Source organism: Esox lucius, chromosome 11, assembly GCF_011004845.1.
Source record: "Esox lucius isolate fEsoLuc1 chromosome 11, fEsoLuc1.pri, whole genome shotgun sequence".
In the NCBI taxonomy this organism is placed as follows: Eukaryota; Metazoa; Chordata; class Actinopteri; order Esociformes; family Esocidae; genus Esox; species Esox lucius.
In genome coordinates, this window is record NC_047579.1 from 55,021,243 (window position 1) to 55,045,637 (window position 24,395).

Sequence of the window (24,395 nt, forward strand, 5' to 3'; positions counted from 1 at the left end):
GTAGATCTAAGGAATGCATTCTTTATATGTTCCCTGTCTCCTGCCATTTTAAACTTAAGAGGACATGGTTTCTTGGCCATCACCTGAGGAGTACCAGGCTTGAAAGACCTGATGCTGTCCCTGTCCAAAGTCCTTCTGGTTGTGTTGCAGATCAAGACGATACCTGACGATTTCAGCTGCCACTCTGCTGACCCCCCCCCCCCTCCCCGTGTTGTCCCTGTCCTTGTCCATCTGGTCATGCTTCCGACCTAGACTAAGTTTAAATAGACTCTGGATTCAGCCCACATACATTTATTAATTATTACAATTTGTACTCTTAATATCTTCACCCGGGCACAGCCAGAAGATGACTGGTCACCCTCTGAGCCTGGGTCCTCTCTAGGTTTCTTCCTAAATTCCGGCCTTCTTAGGGAGTTTTTCCTAGCCACTGAAATTCAACACTACTGTTGTTTGCTCCTTGGGGTTTAAGGCCAGGTGTTTTGTAAAAGTCACTTTGTGACAACTGCTGATGGAAAAGGGCTTTATAAATACATTTGATTGATGTATACCCACCCAGCAGGACCCCCCCTCCCCAGAACACACAAAAATACATTTATTTGAAGTGTAACTGTAATACTGTCTTAAGTTACACAAATATATTTTTTATTTAAAAGAACTGTAATACTGAAGTAAGTCACACAAATACTTATATTTAAAAGCAGCACCAATGCCATTGCATAACTGTCGCTGTCCTGGTTTTAAGAAGACCAAAGTCTGTCCTTATTGTAGTGATACATACTGGCTGTTCAGTGAGTAGATAAGATCCAAAGTGATTTATTTCCCTCATTGTAAATGTTTCAGTGAACTCTTTTGTATTCCGCCAACAACCTTACCACTGACCTACAAAACTCTCTCTAGAGTATTCTGATATTGCCAGTTGAAAAGACAAACTCAGCAACTACAGGGTTTGGATAGACTCATCAGAAAAGCATTTGTAAAGGGACTGTGAAACCAAATTACTTGACATTTAATAATTTTATGATTAAATTAATCAGGTTTATGTCGTTTATACGTTTTCACACTGTTAGCTCCAAAGATCAACTTATTATTAAATATTGTATTATTAAATATATTAAATATAATTTTAGACAAATAACAAAATGACCAATGCCATGATGATAACAAACAAAAACAATGACTCACAACACAGTGTACTTAGGGGCAACTTAAATAGGATCCCCAATTAGAAGCAATGCCAGGCATCTGCCTCTAACTGGGGACTAACAAAACTAGTGATGGCCTTACGAGGCTTCATTACCGTTCTTCTAGCAGCAGGATATTACACTAGCAGCGCTAACTCAGATTTCCTTTTTCAAAATAAAAGCCATCATTGAAATATATATAAGGCAATATACTTAGCAATCTAGACTGTTTAATGTCCAATATTGTTTGTGTCTGTTATTTCTTACAGACTATATTGTTAACAATATTACCGTCTCAAGTCTCAACAAACATTCCTTTTATTTTTTGTCAACTTTGATGAAATTATTGGCATTTACAGAGATTGATAAATATATATTCTTCAATGTTTAAAGGTGCACTCACATCACATGATCATCTACATAATATGTCGATCCAGCTAAAAAGTATCACCTCACAAACCAATCATTGGTTATGACAAAATAAGATTGACAACTACTAAAAAACAGTTCTTACCCTTCCCTCAACAACCTGCTGCACACCTGAACCTCATTTTGATTGTGATTGGTGGTGAGACAAGGGGAGATTACCCTTTTAGAACAGTGTTTTTGACAAAGCATGGTATTTTAAATGGTGTGATCATGTGACCAGAGTGCACCATTAATATTATTTGTAAAAATTCACTCTGAAGGGAAAAACAACCTACTTAGCTGTACTTAGTGGCTGTTGTTAAACGAGAAAATGAAATAGGCAAGCATATTTCTGCCAGCCCGCGATTAGAAGGGATGAATGTTGTCGCCCCTGGCTGGATTCAATCTGCGATTTCCTATGTGACAGACTGTCTTTAACCACTACTCTATTTAAACAGTGGGTACTGTTGCACGTGGTACGTGTGTAGAGAGATGTCTGTGGTGTCTGTTTACTTCTGCATTGTTAAACCAATTAGTCGAAACTCCATGGTTCTCAGAACTAGTTCCCTACTTTAGCTAACATCCAAACCAACAACAGGTATAACATGATCACTACATTATATTCAACACGTTCAATTAGAAAGTGATTACTGTGGATGGTTAGCTAAAAGCTGTATAGTAATGAAAACAATTACTCCAATCACTCCATGGCTGGTTCCTGTACGCTATGTGGACTATGCTATGTTCGCCAAAATTCAGAAGAATGTGTTCGTTGTCGGGGCAGGTCGTCCATCGCAATATAATCATAAGCAGTTTTACTTAAGGCTTACTATAATTTAGCTACTGAAACTTGTAGCCAGCGACGTTTTAGTCCAGCTATACAGTACCTACAGTGAGGGAAAAAAATATTTTATCCTCTGCTGATTTTGTACGTTTGCCCACTGACAAAGAAATTATCAGTCTATAATTTTAATGGTAGATTTCTGACCAGTGAGAGACAGAATAACAACAAAAACATCCAGAAAAATGCATGTCAGAAATGTTATACATTGATTTGCATTTTATTGAGTGAAATGAGTATTTAACCCCTGTGCAAAACATGACTTACTTTGTGGCAAAACCCTTGTTGGCAATCAAAGAGGTCAGTGGTTTCTTGTAGTTGGCCACCAGGTTTGCACACATCTCAGGAAGGATTTGTCCCACTCCTCTTTGCAGATCTTCTCCAAGTCATTAAGGTTTCGAGGCTGATGTTTTGCAACTCGAACCTTCAGCTCCCGCCACAGATTTTCTATGGGATTAAGATCTGGAGACTGGCAAGGCCTCTCCAGGACCTTAATATGCTTCTACTTGAGCTACTGCTTTTCTGCCTTGGCTGTGTGTTTTGGGTCATTGTCATGCTGGAATACCCATCCACAACCCATTGCCCTGGCTGAGGGAAGGAGGTTCTCACCCAAGGTTTGATGGTACATGGCCCCCGTCCATTGTCCCTTTGATGCAGTGAAGTTGTCCTGTCCCCTTAGCAGAAAAACACCCCCAAAGCATAATGTTTCCACCTCCATGTTTGACAATGGGGATGGTGTTCTTGGGGTCATAAGCAGCATTCCTCCTCCTCCAAACACGGCGAGTTGAGTTGATGCCAAAGAGCTCGATTTTGGTCTCATCTGACCACAACACTTTCACCCTGTTCTCCTCTGAAACATTCAGACGTTCATTGGCAAACTTCAGACGGGCCTGTACAGACGGGACCTTGCGGGCGCAGGATTTCAGTCCTTCATGGCATAGTGTGTTACCAATTGTTTTCTTGGTGACTATGGTCCCAGCTGCCTTGAGATCATTGACAGTATCTTCCTGTGTAGTTCTGGGCTGATTCCTCACCGTTCTCATGATCATTGCAACTCCACGAGGTGAGATCTCGCATGGCGCCCCAGACCGAGCGTAATTGAGAGTTCTTTTGTGTTTCTTCCACTGGCAAATAATCACACCAACTGTTGTCACCTTCTCACCAAGCTGCTTGGCGATGGTCTTGTAGCCCATTCCAGCTTTGTGTAGGTCTACAATCTTGTCCCTGACATCCTTGGACAGCTCTTGGTCTTGGCCATGGTGGAAAGTTTGGAATCTGATTGATTGATTGCTTCTGTGGACAGGTGTCTTTTATACAGGTAACAAGTTGAGATTAAGAGCACTCCCTTTAAGAGTGTGCTCCTAATCTCAGCTCGTTATCTGTATAAGTCACCTGGGAGCCAGATATCCTTCTGATTGCAGAGGGGTCGAATACCTTTTTCACTGATTAAAATAGAAATCAATTTATAACAGGACCACAGTGTCACTGTTGCATTGACATGCATTTTCTGGATTTTTTTGTTGTTATTCTGTCTGTCACTGTTCAAATAAATCTACCATAAAAATTATAGGCTGATCATTTCTTTGTCAGTGGGCAAACGTACAAAATCAGCAGGGGATCAGATAATTTTTTCCTTCAATGTATAATGAAAACAATGACTCCATTCACTCCATGGCTGGTTCAATTCTTTAGAAAACAATGACAGTTGAATAGCCAACCACTATGCTAATCCACCACTTACGTGGTCTAGCAAAAAGAAGCATTTAAGGGCAACTTTATTTACACTGTCTTTCCCTGATTCCATGGGACTTCTTTAGGGGTGAACCTTTTTCTCAGGGGTGAACCTTTTTCTCAGGGGTCAACCTTATTCTTTGCATACTTCAATAATGCACTTGCTGCTGTGGACTCCCTTATCTACCTTTATGCAGACAACACTTGTCATTCTTATCCACTTTTATGCAGACGAAAATGTGTCATAAATGAAGTTATCATTCTTATCTACCTTTATGCAGACGATGTAAATTAAGTTATAATATTCAACATACCAGTATGTTTATATTTGGTCAGACCGTTCATTCTTTCCACACCGGCATCAGCCACCTCCAGACTGAAATCATATCCAGATTTGGTTTCCTGTTTCACAGTAAAGTCTCTTTCACCCACACTGCGAAGTCTGAAATATCATTCTACGGGTCCCGAATAACATAATTTAAAGACTTGGCTTGGATGAACGAGACGTAGTCTTGTGACATCCACTTGGTCTCCATTGCCCCCTAAAACACTCTACTGTCATCTTTCCACTAATAAACTGGAGGCACCAGTGTGAGGTACTTGATCTATCTCAATGCAGCTTTCTATTGGGTTGGGAGATGCTGAGGAGTGAGGTGAGGTAGAGGGGGATTTTCCCTAAGAGGGATTTATAGATAAGTTGGTACCCGTTAGCCTGGCATAGAATGCAGTGAAGGCCTCCATTCCTTTCAGGTTTCTGCAGCCAATGACTGGAATAAACTATTACTTTCAAATTAGACATTTTCCTCCCTCCTGCCTGCTAAACACCTTATCCATCTGTTCTGTATGTAATGTGTCTTCAGATTGAGTTCAAGCCCCTTTAGTTTCTCCACATTTTGTTTGTTTGTAGTAATTTATAGTAGATTGCATTAGTTGTTTGTCCAGAAAGTGAAGGGGTTTGGAGAAAGTGAAGGGGTTTGAATACTTTCCAAATGCACTTTGTATCTATCACAAATATACATATATGGTATAATGTATTGATCTGTTGGGTATTTCCTTGTACTTAGTGTTTTGACTGTATTTATGTGTAAATGACAAATGGTTCACCGTTGACATACCTGGTAAAATACGGGTGAAATAAAACAATCAGCAGAATGTAGTGTTCAATATTGTCCTGTTGTGGGCTGTAGTAGTGGTCAGCAAAATCTGATCTGGGGCACCCTCTCCCTTAGCAGTCGGGGGCTCACTAGTGGTTTTGGGGCTCCGTGTGGTTCACTATTACAGACTATTAGACCATTACAGACACTATAGACTACTGCCGACCACAACAGGCCACTTTAGACCATTACAGACAATAGACTACTGCAGACCACAACAGGCCACTATAGACCATTACAGACACTATAGACTACTGCCGACCACAACAGGCCACTTTAGACCATTACAGACAATAGACTACTGCAGACCACAACAGGCCACTATAGACCATTACAGACACTATAGACTACTGCCGACCACAACAGGCCACTTTAGACCATTACAGACAATAGACTACTGCAGACCACAACAGGCCACTATAGACCATTACAGACACTATAGACTACTGCCGACCACAACAGGCCACTTTAGACCATTACAGACAATAGACTACTGCAGACCACAACAGGCCACTATAGACCATTACAGACACTATAGACTACTGCAGACCACAACAGGCCACTTTAGACCATTACAGACACTATAGACTACTGTAGAACACAAAAGACCACTACTACACACCACTACTACAGACACTGTAGACTACTTCAGACCACTACTACAAACCAGAACAGGCCACTATAGACTAATGGTATGTAGTAGTGGTCTTTGGTGTCTGTAATAGTATGTGGGCATTATGGTTAGCGTAGCCACTGAACAATTAATCATTGTACACACATACACATACACACCTATATACACACACCCATACACATACATACACACACACACACACACACACACACACACAGAGGTGGAATTAAATCCTGGAACTACAGCCTGTGACTCTATTTTAGCAGGGTTACAGGGTTTGAATTAAAGCCTATTACTAGTGTAGGGTTAGAACTAAAGCCTGTATCTAGTGTGGGATTAGAACTAAAGCCTGTATCTAGTGTGGGATTAGAACTAAAGCCTGTATCTAGTGTGGGATTAGAACTAAAGCCTGTAACTAGTGTAGGGTAAGAAATAAAGCCTGTAACTATTGTAGGGTTAGATGTTACTAGGGTAGGGTTAGAACTAAAGCCTGTATCTAGTGTGGGATTAGAACTAAAGCCTGTATCTAGTGTGGGATTAGAACTAAAGCCTGTATCTAGTGTGGGATTAGAACTAAAGCCTGTATCTAGTGTGGGATTAGAACTAAAGCCTGTATCTAGTGTGGGATTAGAACTAAAGCCTGTTACTGGAGCATGGTTAGAACTAAAGCCTGTTACTAGTGCAGGGTTAGAACTAAAGCGTGTAACTAGTGTAGGATTAGAACTAAAACCTGTAACTAGTGCAGGGTTGGAACGAAAGCTTATTACACTGTTGGTGCAGGGTTACAGGCTTAAAACTAAAGAATGCTGCTGGTTTGTGGTTTTGTTGAGATCTAATCTTCTGCCCCTCTGCAAAGTGAGATAGAGAGGATGGGAGGGAAGGAGCGAGAGATAGACAGAAGAGAAAGAGGGAGAGTGAGACATTGAGAGAGAGGCAAAGACAGTGCGAGAGAGAGAGAGAGAAGACAGAGTAAGAGAGAGAGAAAGGGTTAGAAGTTAGAACCATATTTAAGTAGGGGGAGGTAGTCTTGAAATGAAGCAGTAAAAGGAGGAAGTGAGGAGTATCTTTCTGAGTCACACTCCAATTTAAGACAAGAGGAAATGTGTGGGAGGGTTACAGGCAGGGTGTGTGTGTGTGTGTGTCTGGATGTTTTTGTTTGTCTGTCTCTAGGTGTGAATGTGTGTGCCAGTGGACAGTTCAGTGTTGTAAACTGACTTCTCAGTGTTTGTGTCAGTTTGTGTGTGTAGAAAGCTTCAGGGGAACAACTGTTCTTTCCTTTCTCTGACAAACACACCACATAGACCTTTGCATACAGCTGTTATCTGTCCGTGTGTGTGTTAAGGCTGATTTGCATAGCTGTATAGAGCCTAGTTATAAAGCAGCTCTGCTGTGGCCAGCCAGACACTGGGTGTATGCAAACTGCCCCGAGACACAAGGACCTTTGGTGTAATGTTTACTTTTTTCTTTTTAAATTATTTGTATTTATTTAATCTTTTTTACTTTTCATTTGCTTTGGCAATGTCAACAAAAATCTCAAATGGCAATGGCTGACCCTAAACCCCAGAGAAAGTCAGAGAAACAGAGAGGAAATAGAGGGAGATAGGGAGAAAGCTAAAATGTTTCCTTTTGTCTTTTCACTTTTGATATTTATTATATCTTTATTATTTTCCATTTGCTTTTATAAATGTTTTTCTTGCAAATTAAATCCTGGAGTGTTTTGAGGGCAGATCAGCAGATTTTTACAACTGTTTAGGGATTCCTTTCAAATACTGGGCCAACATGCTAACCAATTCAGATACTGGGCCAACATGCTAACCCTTTCAGGTACTGGGCTAACATGCTAACCAACTCAGGTACTGGGCCAACACGTTAACAATTTCAGGTACTGGGCCTACATATTAACCCACTTAGGTACCCCAGAGACACAGCAGACACCGCTTGCGCTGGAGGGAGCTGGGCACCAGTGATGTGCTGGGAGGTTTTCCCTACCCGTTACAGGGCCTTCTGGTCAGCTGTGGAGAAGCTGCTAAACCAAACTATGGCGCAGTTTGTCAGAATATTCTCGATTGTGCAGCAGTATAAGTTCACAAGGATTGCTAGGCTGCTGGACTATCTTTAAACCTTTGTTTGTATTTGTTTGAATCGCTTGAATCTCTCAAGTAATTAATATGATGTGTGTGTGTGTGTGTGTGTGTGTGTAGGTGATGGAGAATGGGGCGGAGGTGGAGGACACAGAGGCTCTGTGGGAATCAGTGGAGAATAACAGGAACCTCCTGAGTCGCTACATCTCCCCTGGGAAACTGACTCCCTACCTGCGCCAATGCAAGGTCTTGGATGAACAGGATGAGGATGAGGTGTTAAACTCCCCCCTGCTGGCATCTAAGGTCAACCGCGCAGGTAGTATTTTATTGTAGATTTATTGAACAATCAAATTATGACATTATTACTTTTGGGCTGTGAATTTAATGAAAGTTCACATTTAAAATATTACTGGGCCCAACATTTTGGGCGGGGAGTAAATTAAATATTTATTCTCTTCCGGATGTCTGTCTTTTTTTGTGTATGCGTGTGTGTACCTCTATGTTTGTGCATGTGTTTGTGTATGCGTGTGTGTACCTCTATGTTTGTGCATGTGTTTGTGTATGTGTGTGTGTACCTCTATGTTTGTGCATGTGTTTGTGTACCTCTATGTTTGTGCATGTGTTTGTGTACCTCTATGTTTGTGCATGTGTTTGTGCATGTGTTTGTGTACCTCTATGTTGGTGCATGTGTTTGTGTACCTCTATGTTGGTGCATGTGTTTGTGTATGCGTGTGTGTACCTCTATGTTGGTGCATGTGTTTGTGTATGTGCGTGTGTGTCCCTATATGTTTGTGCATGTGTTTGTGTATGCATGTGTGTACCTCTATGTTTGTGCATGTGTTTGTGTGTGTCCCTCTATGTTGGTGCATGTGTTTGTGTACCTCTATGTTGGTGCATGTGTGTGTGTACTTCTATGTTTGTGCATGTGTTTGTGCATGTGTTTGTGTACCTCTATGTTGGTGCATGTGTGTGTGTATGCATGTGTGTACCTCTATGTTGGTGCATGTGTTTGTGTATGTGCGTGTGTGTCCCTATATGTTTGTGCATGTGTTTGTGTATGCATGTGTGTACCTCTATGTTTGTGCATGTGTTTGTGTGTGTCCCTCTATGTTGGTGCATGTGTGTGTGTACCTCTATGTTGGTGCATGTGTGTGTGTACTTCTATGTTTGTGCATGTGTTTGTGCATGTGTGTGTGTACCTCTATGTTGGTGCATGTGTTTGTGTATGCATGTGTGTACCTCTATGTTTGTGCATGTGTTTGTGTGTGTCCCTCTATGTTGGTGCATGTGTGTGTGTACCTCTATGTTGGTGCATGTGTGTGTGTACTTCTATGTTTGTGCATGTGTTTGTGCATGTGTTTGTCTACCTCTATGTTGGTGCATGTGTGTGTGTACTTCTATGTTTGTGCATGTGTTTGTGTATGCGTGTGTGTCCCTATATGTTTGTGCATGTGTTTGTGTATGCATGTGTGTACCTCTATGTTTGTGCATGTGTTTGTGTGTGTCCCTCTATGTTGGTGCATGTGTTTGTGTACCTCTATGTTGGTGTATGCGTGTGTGTACCTCTATGTTGGTGCATGTGTTTGTGTATGTGCGTGTGTACCTCTATGTTTGTGCATGTGTGTGTGTACCTCTATGTTGGTGCATGTGTTTGTGTATGCGTGTGTGTACCTCTATGTTGGTGCATGTGTGTGTGTACCTCTATGTTTGTGCATGTGTGTGTGTACCTCTATGTTGGTGCATGTGTTTGTGTATGCGTGTGTGTACCTCTATGTTGGTGCATGTGTGTGTGTACCTCTATGTTGGTGCATGTGTTTGTGTATGCGTGTGTGTACCTCTATGTTGGTGCATGTGCGTGTGTACCTCTATGTTGGTGCATGTGTTTGTGTATGTGCGTGTGTACCTCTATGTTGGTGCATGTGTTTGTGTATGTGTGTGTGTACCTCTATGTTGGTGCATGTGTTTGTGTATGTGTGTGTGTACCTCTATGTTGGTGCATGTGTTTGTGTATGCGTGTGTGTACCTCTATGTTGGTGCATGTGCGTGTGTACCTCTATGTTTGTGCATGTGTTTGTACATGTGTGTGTGTACCTCTATGTTGGTGCATGTGTTTGTGCATGTGTGTGTGTACCTCTATGTTGGTGCATGTGTTTGTGTATGTGCGTGTGTACCTCTATGTTTGTGCATGTGTTTGTGTATGTGCGTGTGTACCTCTATGTTGGTGCATGTGTTTGTGCATGTGTGTGTGTACCTCTATGTTGGTGCATGTGTTTGTGTATGTGCGTGTGTACCTCTATGTTGGTGCATGTGTTTGTGTATGTGCGTGTGTACCTCTATGTTTGTGCATGTGTTTGTGCATGTGTGTGTGTACCTCTATGTTGGTGCATGTGTTTGTGTATGTGTGTGTGTACCTCTATGTTGGTGCATGTGTTTGTGCATGTGTGTGTGTACCTCTATGTTGGTGCATGTGTTTGTGTATGTGCGTGTGTACCTCTATGTTGGTGCATGTGTTTGTGCATGTGTGTGTGTACCTCTATGTTGGTGCATGTGTTTGTGTATGTGCGTGTGTACCTCTATGTTGGTGCATGTGTTTGTGCATGTGTGTGTGTACCTCTGTGTTTGTGTATGTGCGTGTGTACCTCTATGTTGGTGCATGTGTTTGTGTATGTGCGTGTGTACCTCTATGTTTGTGCATGTGTTTGTGCATGTGTGTGTGTACCTCTATGTTGGTGCATGTGTTTGTGTATGTGCGTGTGTACCTCTATGTTGGTGCATGTGTAGGTCGTCTGCTAGACATCCTTCATGGCAAAGGAGAGCGCGGCTATGTGGTGTTTCTGGAAAGTCTGGAGTTCTACTACCCAGACCTCTATAAGCTGGTCACAGGCAATGAACCCACCAGGAGATTCTCCACTATAGTTGGTGAGACACACACAGACAAACACACACTAGGAGATTCTCCACAATTGTTGGTGAGACACACACACCCACACAAACCCACCAGGAGATTCTCCACAATTGTTAGTGAGACACACACACACACACACCATGAGATTCTTCACTATTGTTGGTGAGACACACACACAAACACACACAAACCCACCATGACATTCTCCACTATTGTTGGTGAGACTCACACACACACACACACAAATCCACCATGAGTTTCTCCACTTTTGTTGGTGAGACACACACACCCACACACAAACCCACCAGGAGATTCTCCACTATAGTTGGTGAGACACACACACCCACACAAACCCACCAGGAGATTCTCCACAATTGTTAGTGAGACACACACACACACACCATGAGATTCTTCACTATTGTTGGTGAGACACAATCACAAACACACACAAACCCATGGTGAGATTCTCCACTATTGTGGATGAGAAATACACACACTCACACACACCCACCAGGAGATTCTCCACTATTGTTAGTGAGACGCACACACGCACACACACACACACACACACACACACCATGAGATTCTTCACTATTGTGGATTTGAAACACACACACTCATACACACCCACCAGGAGATTCTCCACTATTGTTAGTGAGACGCACGCACACACACACACACAAACCTACCATGAGATTCTCCACTATTGTTGGTGAGACACACACACACACAATGAGATTATCCACAATTGTTGGTGAGACACACAGGGCCACTTCTATTGATTAAACATAAGCAGTATGAACAACAGATAAACTGGAAATATCCTGCTAGTTTTCAACACTGATAGATCCAATTTCATGTTTCAGTTTCATGTTGTGCACTTGGCTCTTCATTCAATCCTAACAACGCACACGGTCAAGCTATGGCTGGCGGTCTGCACCATACACATTAAATTAAACACACAAGTGCAAACAGCTTTAACCAACAAATCCTTTAGCCAACAGACACTGTGCAGAGTTATGATGTCTCACTTTCTGTTTGTATGTTTGTTTGTGTGTGTGTGTATCTGTGTAGTGGAAGAGGGACATGAAGGGTTAACCCAGTTCCTGATGAATGAGGTTATTAAGCTGCAGAAGATAGCCAAGGCTAAAGACGTCCAGAGAGTGGACATCATCGGCAAACATCGCACCCTAGAGGACGAACACAAGAAACTACGCCTGGCCAATCAGGAGCTGTCAGCCTTCCAGCAAAGTAAACAGAGACCTCTTAATTATTATGATAGTGACTGATGAGGGCTTATTTATCGTATTTGGAACTAAATGTGTTTCAGTACATACTGAGTGTAATTACTTACATGCACACTGTGTTTTGATCGTAAGGAATAAAACACTAAATATCTGTGTCAAAGCAAATGTTCTGTCACAGCAAAAACTAAGAATTAGGTAACCCCAATCGATTGAAGTAAACACCATATACAGTTTGTTATAAAATTTGACCTATTCTAACATCTTCTTAGACGGCTCTTGGGCTTACTGCATAGACTGTCCAATAGTTACTTCAAGCGATTTATGAACGTAGAAATGTTTTAGATTTTCATCATAATTCCCCTGTAACTATCACTAAGCCTTTCTTCAATCACTAGCATTAAATGTGTTTACTCTCACTAATCATCTTTTCAGTATATTACATTTCACTAATTACTGTTCTGTTGTAGTTTATACAGCATATCATTCTTGTGGTTACAGGATATAACAAGATGAAGGAGGAGAGGAATAACTATAATGATGAGCTGTTGAGGGTGAAGGATGAGAACTATAAACTAGCAATGAGGTACGCAACCCTCAGTGAGGAGAAGAACATGGCTGTGATGAGGAGCAGAGACCTGCAGCTGGAGGTACACACACACACACACACGACCATCATCATGTCTTTACTGTAGTAGGCAAGAGCAGCTTGAATAAGTAAAGATTAACGTCAGTCCAGATTAACATCAGTCCAGAATTAACGTCAGTCCATTGTTACTTTTAAGAAATTAAGATCAGTCAATCTGGAAAATGTCAAGAACATTGAAAGTTTCTTCAAGTGCAGTTGCAAAAACCATCAAGTGCTATGAACTGGCTCTCATGAGGACCGCCACAGGATAGGAAGACCCAGATAGGAAGACCAAAAGTGTGCAAAGCTGTCATCAAAGCCAAGGGTGGCTAACTAAACAATATAAAAACTAAATGTACTTTGATGGGTATAACACTTCTATGGTTAGTACAGGATTCCAAATATATTATTTCATATTTCTTTATATATTATTAAATGTCTTCACTAGTATTCTGCAGTCTGGAAAATGTAACATAAGTAAAAATAAAGATCTCCATTCATTCCCTATTGATTTCCATTAATTTCCGATGCAGCCCCATGCATTTCTTGATTATAGCGCCACCATCAGGTCGATCAGCTTGAAACGTTGTGGAGGCCTTCCTGCCATAAACCTGAACCCACATACAAAGTCAGGTTGCAGTAGGCCTCACCATCCTGCATTAATGCGCATTTGAATTGAGTCCACGCCCACAGGAATTTTCATTGGCTCATATCTGTGAAAGATATCAGCGATCCTTGATATCTTTCACAATACATAGATCTTTAGACACTTGTCCCAAGAGGCAACATACTGAGCAGCGTGAAGATCGGTGCAGTGCTCTAGTCATTTTTTTTAGTGTTTTAGATGGTGGATCTTGAGGCAAATTTGTTAATGCGGACCGAATTTCACACCTCTGGGTCATAGAGAATGGAAATGCCAGTGGGGTGTTCCCACAGAAGCTGAATCGGATTAAGATCTGGGGAATTTGGAGGCCTCAAATCATTCCCAATCAATGTGTGCAGTGTGGCAGGGCGCATTATCCTGCTGAAAGTGTCCACTGCCATCAGGGAATACCATTGACATGAAAGGGTGTACCTGGTCTCCAACAATGTTTAGGTAGGTGGCACGTATCAAATTGATGTCTGCATGAATGCCCAGACCCAGGGTTTCTCAGCAGAACATCGCCCAGAGCTTCACACTCCTTCCACTGTGCATCCTGGTGCCGTCACTTCCCCAGGTAAACAGCACACCCATTCACATACGTCCGTGTGATGTGAAAGAAAATGGGACTCATCCGACGAGGTGACCTTCTTCCACTGCCCCAAGGTCCAGTTCTGACCCATTGTAGGCACTTTCAATGGTGGACAGGGGTTATCATGGGCACCCCACATGCAGCAGGGTGTGATGCACAGTGTGTTATGACACATTCCTGTGAGTGGTCATAATGTTTTGGCTCATCAGTGTATGTATACACTAATGCTTGTTACATTCAGCCCTACGGAATCCTAACCCTAATCCTTACTCATCAGTGTGTACAACACACATACACACAGAATCTCTGAATCTTTGTAAAGATGGAGTAGTCTGTGTTGTTCTTTGGCTAGAATATTTCTATTTATTTAACGGTATTTAATATAATTCATTATATTATTATTACTATTATTTGTTTTATTATGAATGCTAATTATTATTGTTATCATTAGATTGACCAGCTGAAACACAGACTCAACAAGCTGGAAGAGGAATGTAAAATGGAAAGAAGACAGAGTCTAAAACTCAAAAACGACATTGAGAACCGCCCAAGAAAAGAACAGTTCCATGAACTGGAGAGAGAGAATGAGGTTCTGAAGATCAAACTACAGGAACTACAGTCTATCGTACAGGTACATAACCCTTAACCCATATCTCTAGTAAGTGAATTACACCATAGCTCACATAATGTACAAATTTCTTGCAGTTTTAACGTTAGTAGCCATATCTAGAGTAGGCTCTGTTTTCGATAAGAAAGACTCAAATCTGGCTATACTTTACAGTAGGCTATACTTTATGCAGTAAGTTAATTCCCTGTTATTTTAACAGAAGCAAAATCAATGAAATGAATGTACCTAATTGCAGTCTTGGTCCTGTTAAACTGATCCATAAGCCGTTAGTAAATACATGCAAAATTTTCACCTGGATATCAGCAGGAAAAACAAGTTAGAATATCCTATTATCAAATTACCAGTCTGTCAGAAAATTGTTCAAAATCATGTAATCATGTAAGATCATGTCCAAACTGACTTCCTACAATTCATATAATATCCCTATCACCTAATTGTTACTCATTTTAAATTTACATTTTAGTCATTTAGCAGATGCTCTTATCCATAGCAATCAGTCAATCTACTCTGAGCTCCTACCGGGTGACCAAGCTTCTCACCCTAAGGGATCGCCCAGCCACCCTGCTGAGAAAGCTCATTTCGGCCTCCTGTATCCAGGATCTTGTCCTTTCGGTCATGACCCAAAGCTCATTACCATAGGTGAGAGTAGGAACGTAGATTGACCGGTAAATCGAGAGCTTCGCCTTGCGGCTCAGCTCTTTCTTCACCACGACAGACCAATACATCGGCCGCATTACTGCAGAAGCTGCACCGATCCGTCTGTCAATCTCCCGTTCCATCTTTCCCTCACTCGTGAACAGGACCCCTAGATACTTAAACTCCTCCACTTGAGGCAGGCACTCTCCACCAACCTGAAGTGGGCAAGCCAGCCTTTTCCGACATGAGGACCATGGCCTCGGATTTGGAGGTACTGATTCTCATCCCCACCGCTTCACACTCGGCTGCAAACCGTCCCAGTGCATGCTGAAGGTCCTGGTTTGAAGGGGCCAACATGACAACATAATCTGCAAAGAGCAGAGACGAAATTGTGTGGTCCCCAAACCTGACCCCTGGCTACGCCTATAAATTCTGTACATAAAAACTATGAACAAAACCGGCGACAAAGGGCAGCCCTGCTGGAGTCCAACATGCACTGGGAACAAGTCTGACTTACTGCCGGCAATGCGGACCAAGCTCCTGCTTCGGTCGTACAGGGACCTGACAGCCCTTAGCAAAGGACCCAGGACCCCATATTCCCGAAGCACTCTCCACAGGATGCCGCGAGGGACACAGTCGAATGCCTTCTCTAAATCCACAAAACACATGTGGACTGGTTGGGCAAACTCCCATGAACCCTCCATCACCCTGTAGAGGGTATAGAGCTGGTCCAGTGTTCCACGGCCCGGACGAAAACCACACTGTTCCTCCTGAATCCGAGGTTCTACTATTGGCCGTATTTTCCTCTCCAGAACCCTGGCATAGACTTTCCCGAGGAGGCTGAGAAGTGTGATCCCCCTATAGTTGGAACACACCCTCCGGTCCCCCTTCTTAAAAAGAGGGACCACCACCCCGGTCTGCTATCCCAAAGGCACTGTCCCCGACCGCCACGCGATGTTGCACAGGCGTGTCAACCAAGACAGCCCCACAACATCCAGAGACTTGAGGTACTCAGGGCGGATCTCATCCACCCCCGGTGCCTTGCCACCGAGGAGTTTCTTGACCACCTCAGTTACTTCAGCCCGGGTGATGGACGAGTCCACCTCTGAGCCCTCATCCTCTGCTTCCTCAATGGAAGACGTGATGGCGTGATTGAGAAGATCCTCGAAGTACTCCTTCCACCGCCCGACGACATCCCCAGTTGAGGTCAACAGCTGCCCACCTCTACTGTAAACAGCGTTGGTAGGGCACTGTTTCCCTCTCCTGAGGCGCCAGATGGTTTGCCAGAATCTCTTCGAGGCCAGATATGATCTTTAAAGTCCTCTTTAAAATCTCCTGACTGACGGGCTGCAGTGTCATTAGAGCCAATGTGTGTTATGATTGTACTCACATTGGGAGTTTTCAGCAGTAGTAGTTTCTTCTAGATATCAGAAATGTGAGCTCCAGGAATACAGTATACCTGTGAGTGACCAACCTCTGGGTGTAGTTCCACATCCCACACAATCAAGTCACCCACAATCATTATCTCTGGCGTTGATGTCACCCTCAGCGCAGGATGGTCATCAAGAGGCTTGATGGGCTCTAAAGAATGTTGGGCCAGAACTTTGAACCGGTTCGACAGATGGAAGTAACAGAGGAAGTAAAACATGCCTGTTGTGCTTCTTCCGTTTGTTATCATAAAATCATCGGGTGGCAGACGGGGGCTGGAGCAAGTCAAAGTAGATGGAAGAGCTAGAGGAGGAAAATGCTCCATTTATGTGTCTGTGTTGGTAGTGTCCTCGGTATGCATCACCAACACCCCCAATTTGGATGTGAAGCAAGTAAGTTTATTTATATAGCACAATTCATCGAAGTATGTGAAAGTACAATAACATAAAAACAAATTCTCAAATGAAAACATCAAAACAGATTAATACATCATAATAATAAAAATGGTAACTGACTAGAAGCCAATGCAAAGATTTAAGAACCGGAGTGATGTGCTCGGTTCTCTTGGTCATGGTTAATATTCTAGCAGCAGCATTCTGAATGAGCTGCAGCTGTTTTACAGTCTTTTTCGGGAGTTCAGTTAAGAGGCCATTAAGGTAGTCAACCCTACTAGAGATAGAAGCATGGGTGAGCTTCTCTTGGTCTTTTTGGGACACTAAGTCTTTGATTCAGGCTATTTTTTTTAGATGATAGAATGCTGTTTTGGTGACTGCTTTGATATGACTGTGAGGTCTGAGTCTATCAGAACACCAAGATTACGCACTTTATCCCTGGTTTTAAGGGCCCGAGAATCCAGCTCTTTACTAATACTTGTTCTTTTATTTTTGTATACAGTGACACAGAGAGTCTATTGAGCGGTTGTCATACGGTTCGAGAGCCATATATATTTGAGTATCAACGGCATAGCTGTGGTAGTTAATGTTGTTGTTATGTAGAATTTGGCCCAGAGGTAGCATATAGAGATTAAACAGAAGCGGTCTGAGAACTGATCCCTGTGGAATTCTACATGTCATAGCCACCCTATCAGATTCATGATTACCAATGGTGACAAAGTAACTCCGGCCATCTAGATAAGTTCTGAACCAATCAAGGATTGTCCCGGAGAGTCCTACCCAATTTTCCACCTTATCTATAAGTATTCTATGATCTACAGTGTTGAATGCTGCACTGAGATCTAATAGAACCAGAACTGTTATTTTATCTGAATCAGTTTTCAGCCGTATATCATTTAAAACTTTAATCAGGGCCGTTTCAGTACTGTGGTGAGGTTGGAAGCCTGACTGAAATTTGGCTAAGAGAACGCTTCAAGTCACAAAATTGCTGAGTTGATTGAAGATAACCGTTTCAATGATCTTGGCTATAAAAGGGTGATTTGATACAGGTCTATAGTTGTTCATTATAGATGCATCCAGTGTTCTTTTTTTAATAGGGGCTTAATGGCAGCTGTTTTTAGAGACGTTGGGAAAATGCCTGATTGCAGAGAACTATTTACTATTTGCTGCAGGTTCATTGTTATAGAGTAAAATTTTTTTTTTTAAAGTCTGATGGCAGTGTGTTGAGACCACATGTAGAAGCTTTAAGATGTCGAACTGTTTCTTCTAGGGATTTTTGATCAATTGTATCAAAATGCGACATAATAACCAAGTTATGTCTTGGTGGTCTTGGTGACGGTACAGAGTCCTTGTTAGACTATGTAGTTGATGTTCCGTCTAATACTTATAATTTTATCACTAAGGAAACACGCAAATTCATTACATTTCACAGTGGACATGAGTTCTGATGCTGTCTGCTTTACTGGGTTTGTAAGCTTGTCGACCATGATAAATAGAGTGTGGGTATTGTTGATATTTCTGTTGATCATTCCCAATAAATGTTGCTGTCTGGCCCTGCATAACTTATTGTTGAAGCTACCAAGGCTTTGTTTATAGACGTCATAGTGAATTTGAAGTTTTTCTCCACTTACGTTCTGCTTTCCTACATTCTGTTTTCAGGGCGCTTACCATCATGGTGGTTCTCCATGGTGTTTTCTGTTTGCTCATAGTTTTATTTACCTTTACCGGTGCAACACAATTCATGACATTCAATATTTTGGCATTAAAATATTCCAGGAGTACATCAACTGACTCATTACTTATTGTTGGAGAGATAGCTATGGCTTCAATAAACTTAGCATTGGTACTCAACAGAAACAGGGTTTACTGGAACATTCAGGCCCGGCCGGGCTCAGCCCGAACGGGTGACGTGGGGCCGCCCTCCCGTGGGCTCACCACCCACAGGAGGGACCATAAGGGGCCGGTGCAAAGAGGATCGGGCGGCAGTCGAAGGCAGGGGCCTAGACAACCCGATCTCTGGACACGGAAACTGGCTCTAGGGACGTGGAATGTCACCTCGCTGGCGGGGAAGGAGCCTGTGTTAGTGCGTGAGGTTGAGAGGTTCCGATTAGAGGTAGTCGGGATCACCTCTACGCCCGGCTTGGGCTCTAGAACCACACTCCTTGAGAGAGGATGGACTCTTCACCACTCTGGAGTTGCCCATGGTGAGAGGCGGCGGGCTGGTGTGGGTTTGCTCATAGCTCCCCAGCTCTGCCGCCATGTGTTGGAGTTTACCCCGGTGAACGAGAGGGTCGTTTCCCTGCGCATACGGGTCGGGGATAGGTCTCTCACTGTTGTTTGTGCCTACGGGCCGAACGGCAGTGCAGAGTACCCGACCTTCTTGGAGTCTCTGGGAGGGGTGCTGGAAAGTGCTCCGACTGGGGACTCTATTGTTCTACTGGGGGACTTCAACGCCCACGTGGGCAACGACAGTGACACCTGGAGGGGCGTGATTGGGAGGAACGGCCCCCCTGATCTGAACCCGAGTGGTATTCAGTTATTGGACTTCTGTGCTAGTCACAGTTTGTCCATAACGAACACCATGTTCAAACATAAGGGTGTCCATCAGTGCACGTGGCACCAGGACACCCTAGGCCGCAGGTCGATGATCGACTTTGTTGTCGTCTCATCTGACCTGCGGCCGTATGTCTTGGACACTCGGGTGAAGAGAGGGGCGGAGCTGTCAACTGATCACCACCTGGTGGTGAGTTGGATCCGATGGCGGGGGAGGAAGCTGGACAGACTCGGCAGGCCCAAGCGTACTGTAAGGGTCTGCTGGGAACGTCTGGCCGAGTCTCCTGTCAGAGAGATCTTTAACTCCCACCTCCGGCAGAGCTTCGACTGGATCCCGAGGGAGGTTGGAGATATTGAGTCCGAGTGGACCATGTTCTCCACCGCCATTGTCGAAGCGGCCGCTCGGGGCTGTGGCCGTAAGGTCTCCGGTGCCTGTCGAGGCGGCAATCCCCGAACCCGGTGGTGGACACCGGAAGTAAGGGATGCCGTCAAGCTGAAGAAGGAGTCCTATCAGGCCTGGTTGGCTTGTGGGACTCCTGAGGCAGCTGACGGGTACCGACAGGCCAAGCGGGCTGCAGCCCGGGTGGTTGTGGAGGCAAAAACTCGGGCCTGGGAGGAGTTCGGTGAGGCCATGGAGAAGGACTATCGGCTGGCCTCGAAGAGATTCTGGCAAACCATCCGGCGCCTCAGGAGAGGGAAACAGTGCCCTACCAACGCTGTTTACAGTAGAGGTGGGCAGCTGTTGACCTCAACTGAGGATGTCGTCGGGCGGTGGAAGGAGTACTTCGAGGATCTCCTCAATCCCGCTGACATGTCTTCCATTGAGGAAGCAGAGGATGAGGGCTCAGAGGTGGGCTCGTCCATCACCCGGGCTGAAGTCACAGAGGTGGTCAAGAAACTCCTCGGTGGCAAGGCACCGGGGGTGGATGAGATCCGCCCTGAGTACCTCAAGTCTCTGGATGTTGTGGGGCTGTCTTGGTTGACACGCCTGTGCAACATCGCGTGGCGGTCGGGGACAGTGCCTCTGGGATGGCAGACCGGGGTGGTGGTCCCTCTTTTTAAGAAGGGGGACCGGAGGGTGTGTTCCAACTATAGGGAGATCACACTTCTCAGCCTGCCCGGGAAAGTCTATGCCAGGGTTCTGGAGAGGAGAATACGGCCGATAGTAGAACCTCGGATTCAGGAGGAACAGTGTGGTTTTCGTCCGGGCCGTGGAACACTGGACCAGCTCTATACCCTCTACGGGGTGTTGGAGGGTTCATGGGAGTTTGCCCAACCAATCCACATGTGTTTTGTGGATTTGGAGAAGGCATTCGACTGTGTCCCTCGCGGCATCTTGTGGAGGGTGCTTGGGGAATATGGGGTCCTGGGTCCTTTGCTAAGGGCTGTCAGGTCCCTATACAACCGAAGCAGGAGCTTGGTCCGCATTGCCGGCAGTAAGTCAGACTTGTTCCCAGTGCATGTTGGACTCCGGCAGGGCTGCCCTTTGTCACCGGTTCTGTTTGTAATTTTTATGGACAGAATTTCTAGGCGCAGCCAGGGGCCGGAGGGTGTCAGGTTTGGGGACCACACGATTTCGTCTCTGCTCTTTGCAGATGATGTTGTCGTGTTGGCCCCTTCTAACCAGGACCTTCAGCATGCACTGGGACGGTTTGCAGCCGAGTGTGAAGCGGTGGGGATGAAAATCAGTACCTCCAAATCCGAGGCCATGGTCCTCAGTCGGAAAAGGGTGGCTTGCCCACTTCAGGTTGGTGGATAGTGCCTGCCTCAAGTGGAGGAGTTTAAGTATCTAGGGGTCTTGTTCACGAGTGAGGGAAGGATGGAACGGGAGATTGACAGACGGATCGGTGCAGCTTCTGCAGTAATGCAGTCGATGTATCGGTCTGTCGTGGTGAAGAAAGAGCTGAGCCGCAAGGCGAAGCTCTCGATTTACCAGTCAATCTACGTTCCTACTCTCACCTATGGTCATGAGCTTTGGGTCATGACCGAAAGGACAAGATCCCGGATACAGGCGGCCGAAATGAGTTTTCTCCGCAGGGTGGCTGGGCGATCCCTTAGAGATGGGGTGAGAAGCTCGGTCACCCGGGAGGAGCTCAGAGTAGAGCCACTGCTCCTCCACATCGAGAGGGGTCAGCTGAGGTGGCTTGGGCATCTTTTTCGGATGCCTCCGGAACGCCTTCCTGGGAAGGTGTTCCGGTCCCGTCCCACTGGGAGGAGACCCCGGGGAAGACCTAGGACATGCTGGAGGGACTATGTCTCCCGGCTGGCCTGGGAACGCCTCGGTGTCCCCCCGGAAGAGCTAGAGGAAGTGTCTGGGGAGAGGGAAGTCTGGGCATCCCTGCTTAGACTGCTGCCCCCGCGACCCGGCCCCGGATAAGCGGAAGAAGATGGATGGATGGAAGTGAATCAAAAAAGACAGATCAGACAGGGCCAAGTCTTTAACCATGACAGAGGAAATATCGAGACCTTTAGAGATAACCAGATCTAGAATGTGGCCTTGAGTGTGTGTACGCTGTTTCACATGTTGAGTGAGATTAAAAGTGTCAAGTAGTGCAAAAGGTTCTTTGGAATTATTGTCTGTACTATTATCTATGTGGATGTTATCCCCTGTAATAATAAACAAGTTATAATCAACTGCTAGTTCATCAAAATCATCAATACAATTTGCAGAATATTGTGGAGGTCTTTAAATGGTTAAAAACTACATTATGGGGGTACCCTTCAATGTAAAACAGAGGTATTCATAAGAAATAAAATTACCTAGTATATTTTCTTTGCACTGGAATGTATCTTTGAATAGGGCAGCCACCCTATGTTGGCACCTAGCAGCTGGCATCCCATGATGTTTGGATGAACCCCATCAGGTCTAAAGCGGTCTTTACAGTTCCAAAAAATGAAACTGTCAATTAACCTTATCCCGTGGTTCAGGCATGCCGATTTCAGCCATGTCTTCAGCCCAAGAAGTCTGCTAAAAGATTAAATTCCTTTCCCCAAGATTGGAATTGGGCCTGAGATGAAAACATGTTGAAAATTATTTTCTACAGTAGCATAGAGAAATCCTTTTTCAGGATCTCAGAGCCAGTTTTCCTTTGTAGAATGTCAAAAGACCCAGTGTGGAATAAGACCCAAGCATGTTGCTTGGATGTGTAGAGAGAATAACTGGCAACATTTCTGTTAGCTCTCTGACCGATGTGTCAGCCATGGTTAGGTTTTCAGTCTTTGCCATTCTGATATGCTTGTTTATGTCGTCCCCAATCAAGGTAGTATCTGGCTTATCAGAAGGCACCAAAGTCACTCTGGTTAACAATGTTGTCTCGAATGCCTCTTGCGTTCGGGTATTGTCTTTTAAAATAGCAAAGCGATCGTTCAATATTTTAATCTCTGAAAGAACTTTAATTATCCGTTCTTTCAGGTGGTTTGTCTGCTGGCTTTTGTCACGCTACCCCAAACATCTTGCAAATTTTGCACTTCATGGCAGTGTCCTTGTGGGTTAAAATCTCCATCTCTGGCTTTTATGCTACACGGGAGGTAGTAGATAGTAGTTAGCTAGTGGTTGATGACTCCATCTCAGACCTTATGCTACACGGGAGGTAGTAGATAGTAGTTAGCTAGTGGTTGATGACTCCATCTCAGGCCTTACGCTACATGGGAGGTAGTAGCTAGTGGTTAATATCTCCATCACGGGCCTTATGCTACATGGGAGGTAGTAGCTAGTGGTTAATATCTCCATCTCTGGCTTTACGCGGTAGGTTGTAGCTAGTGGTTAATGACTCCATTTCGGGCCTTACGCTACATGGGAGGTAGTAGCTAGTGGTTAATGTCTCCATCTTGGGCCTTACACTACATGGGAGGTAGTAGCTAGTGGTTAATGTCTCCATCTCAGGCCTTATGCTACATGGGAGGAATTAGCTAGTGGTCCCAGCCCAAGGGCTAACCACAACTTGAGTGGAGAATAACTTGTTTTAAAGTATAAAATCCACAAATTCAGTTAAGTTATAAAATCCAGAAACTAAAACGATAAAACTTTAAAACTGGTATCAGAAAAAAACTTAAAACCAGGTAACCTACCAATCAATTTTGGTGGGTTACCTGGCAGTGAGACAGCGTACAAACAGGAAATGTATGTTTTATAGAAACCAACAACAGAATACAAAAACCTAACAATACAATAAAAACACCACTGGCAACTTTCTTTAATAATGACACAATGTCACACTTTGGTTAAAACCCGACATCATTTAGGAAATCTAAATGATGCATTCAAGTGTGTGTCTATGTGTGTGTTTGTGTAGCCAGGGCCCCTGCCTGCTTCTGACAAGGCAATCGTGGACATTCTGGAACATGACAGACAGGAGGCACTGGAGGACCGTCAGGATCTGGTGAACCGACTCTACAACCTACATGAAGAAATGAGACAGGCCGAGGAGTTACGAGACAAGGTAACACACACACACCCACAGTACACACACAGTACACACACAGTACGCACACAATGGTGAAATGAGACAGGCCGAGGAGTTACGAGACAAGGTAACACACACACACACACAATACACACACAGTACACACACAGTACGCACACAATGGTGAAATGAGACAGGCCGAGGAGTTACGAGACAAGGTAACACACACACACACACAATACACACGGTACACAAACACACAGCTGTGAAATGAGGCAGGCCACATACCCTTAAAAGACAAGGTCACACACACACA

At 44.1% G+C, this 24,395-nt stretch overlaps 1 protein-coding gene across 4 annotated transcripts in view; it reads left to right on the forward strand.

Moving 5' to 3' along the window:
- card11 (caspase recruitment domain family, member 11) overlaps window positions 1-24,395 on the forward strand; it is a 100,341-nt gene that overhangs the window by 15,419 nt on the left and 60,527 nt on the right. For 2 of the 4 annotated variants that reach the window (XM_034295294.1, XM_029123434.2), the window contains exons 2-7: window positions 8,151-8,346; window positions 10,812-10,949; window positions 12,010-12,186; window positions 12,681-12,829; window positions 14,491-14,670; window positions 23,969-24,115. In XM_034295294.1, the coding sequence (XP_034151185.1) occupies window positions 8,154-8,346; window positions 10,812-10,949; window positions 12,010-12,186; window positions 12,681-12,829; window positions 14,491-14,670; window positions 23,969-24,115 (984 nt within the window). In that variant the 5' untranslated portion in view covers window positions 8,151-8,153. Of the gene's footprint in view, window positions 1-7,375; window positions 7,396-8,150; window positions 8,347-10,811; window positions 10,950-11,172; window positions 11,264-12,009; window positions 12,187-12,680; window positions 12,830-14,490; window positions 14,671-23,968; window positions 24,116-24,395 lie in introns of those variants that run through there. The other 2 variants (XM_029123435.2, XM_034295293.1) reach the window with 2 other exon arrangements.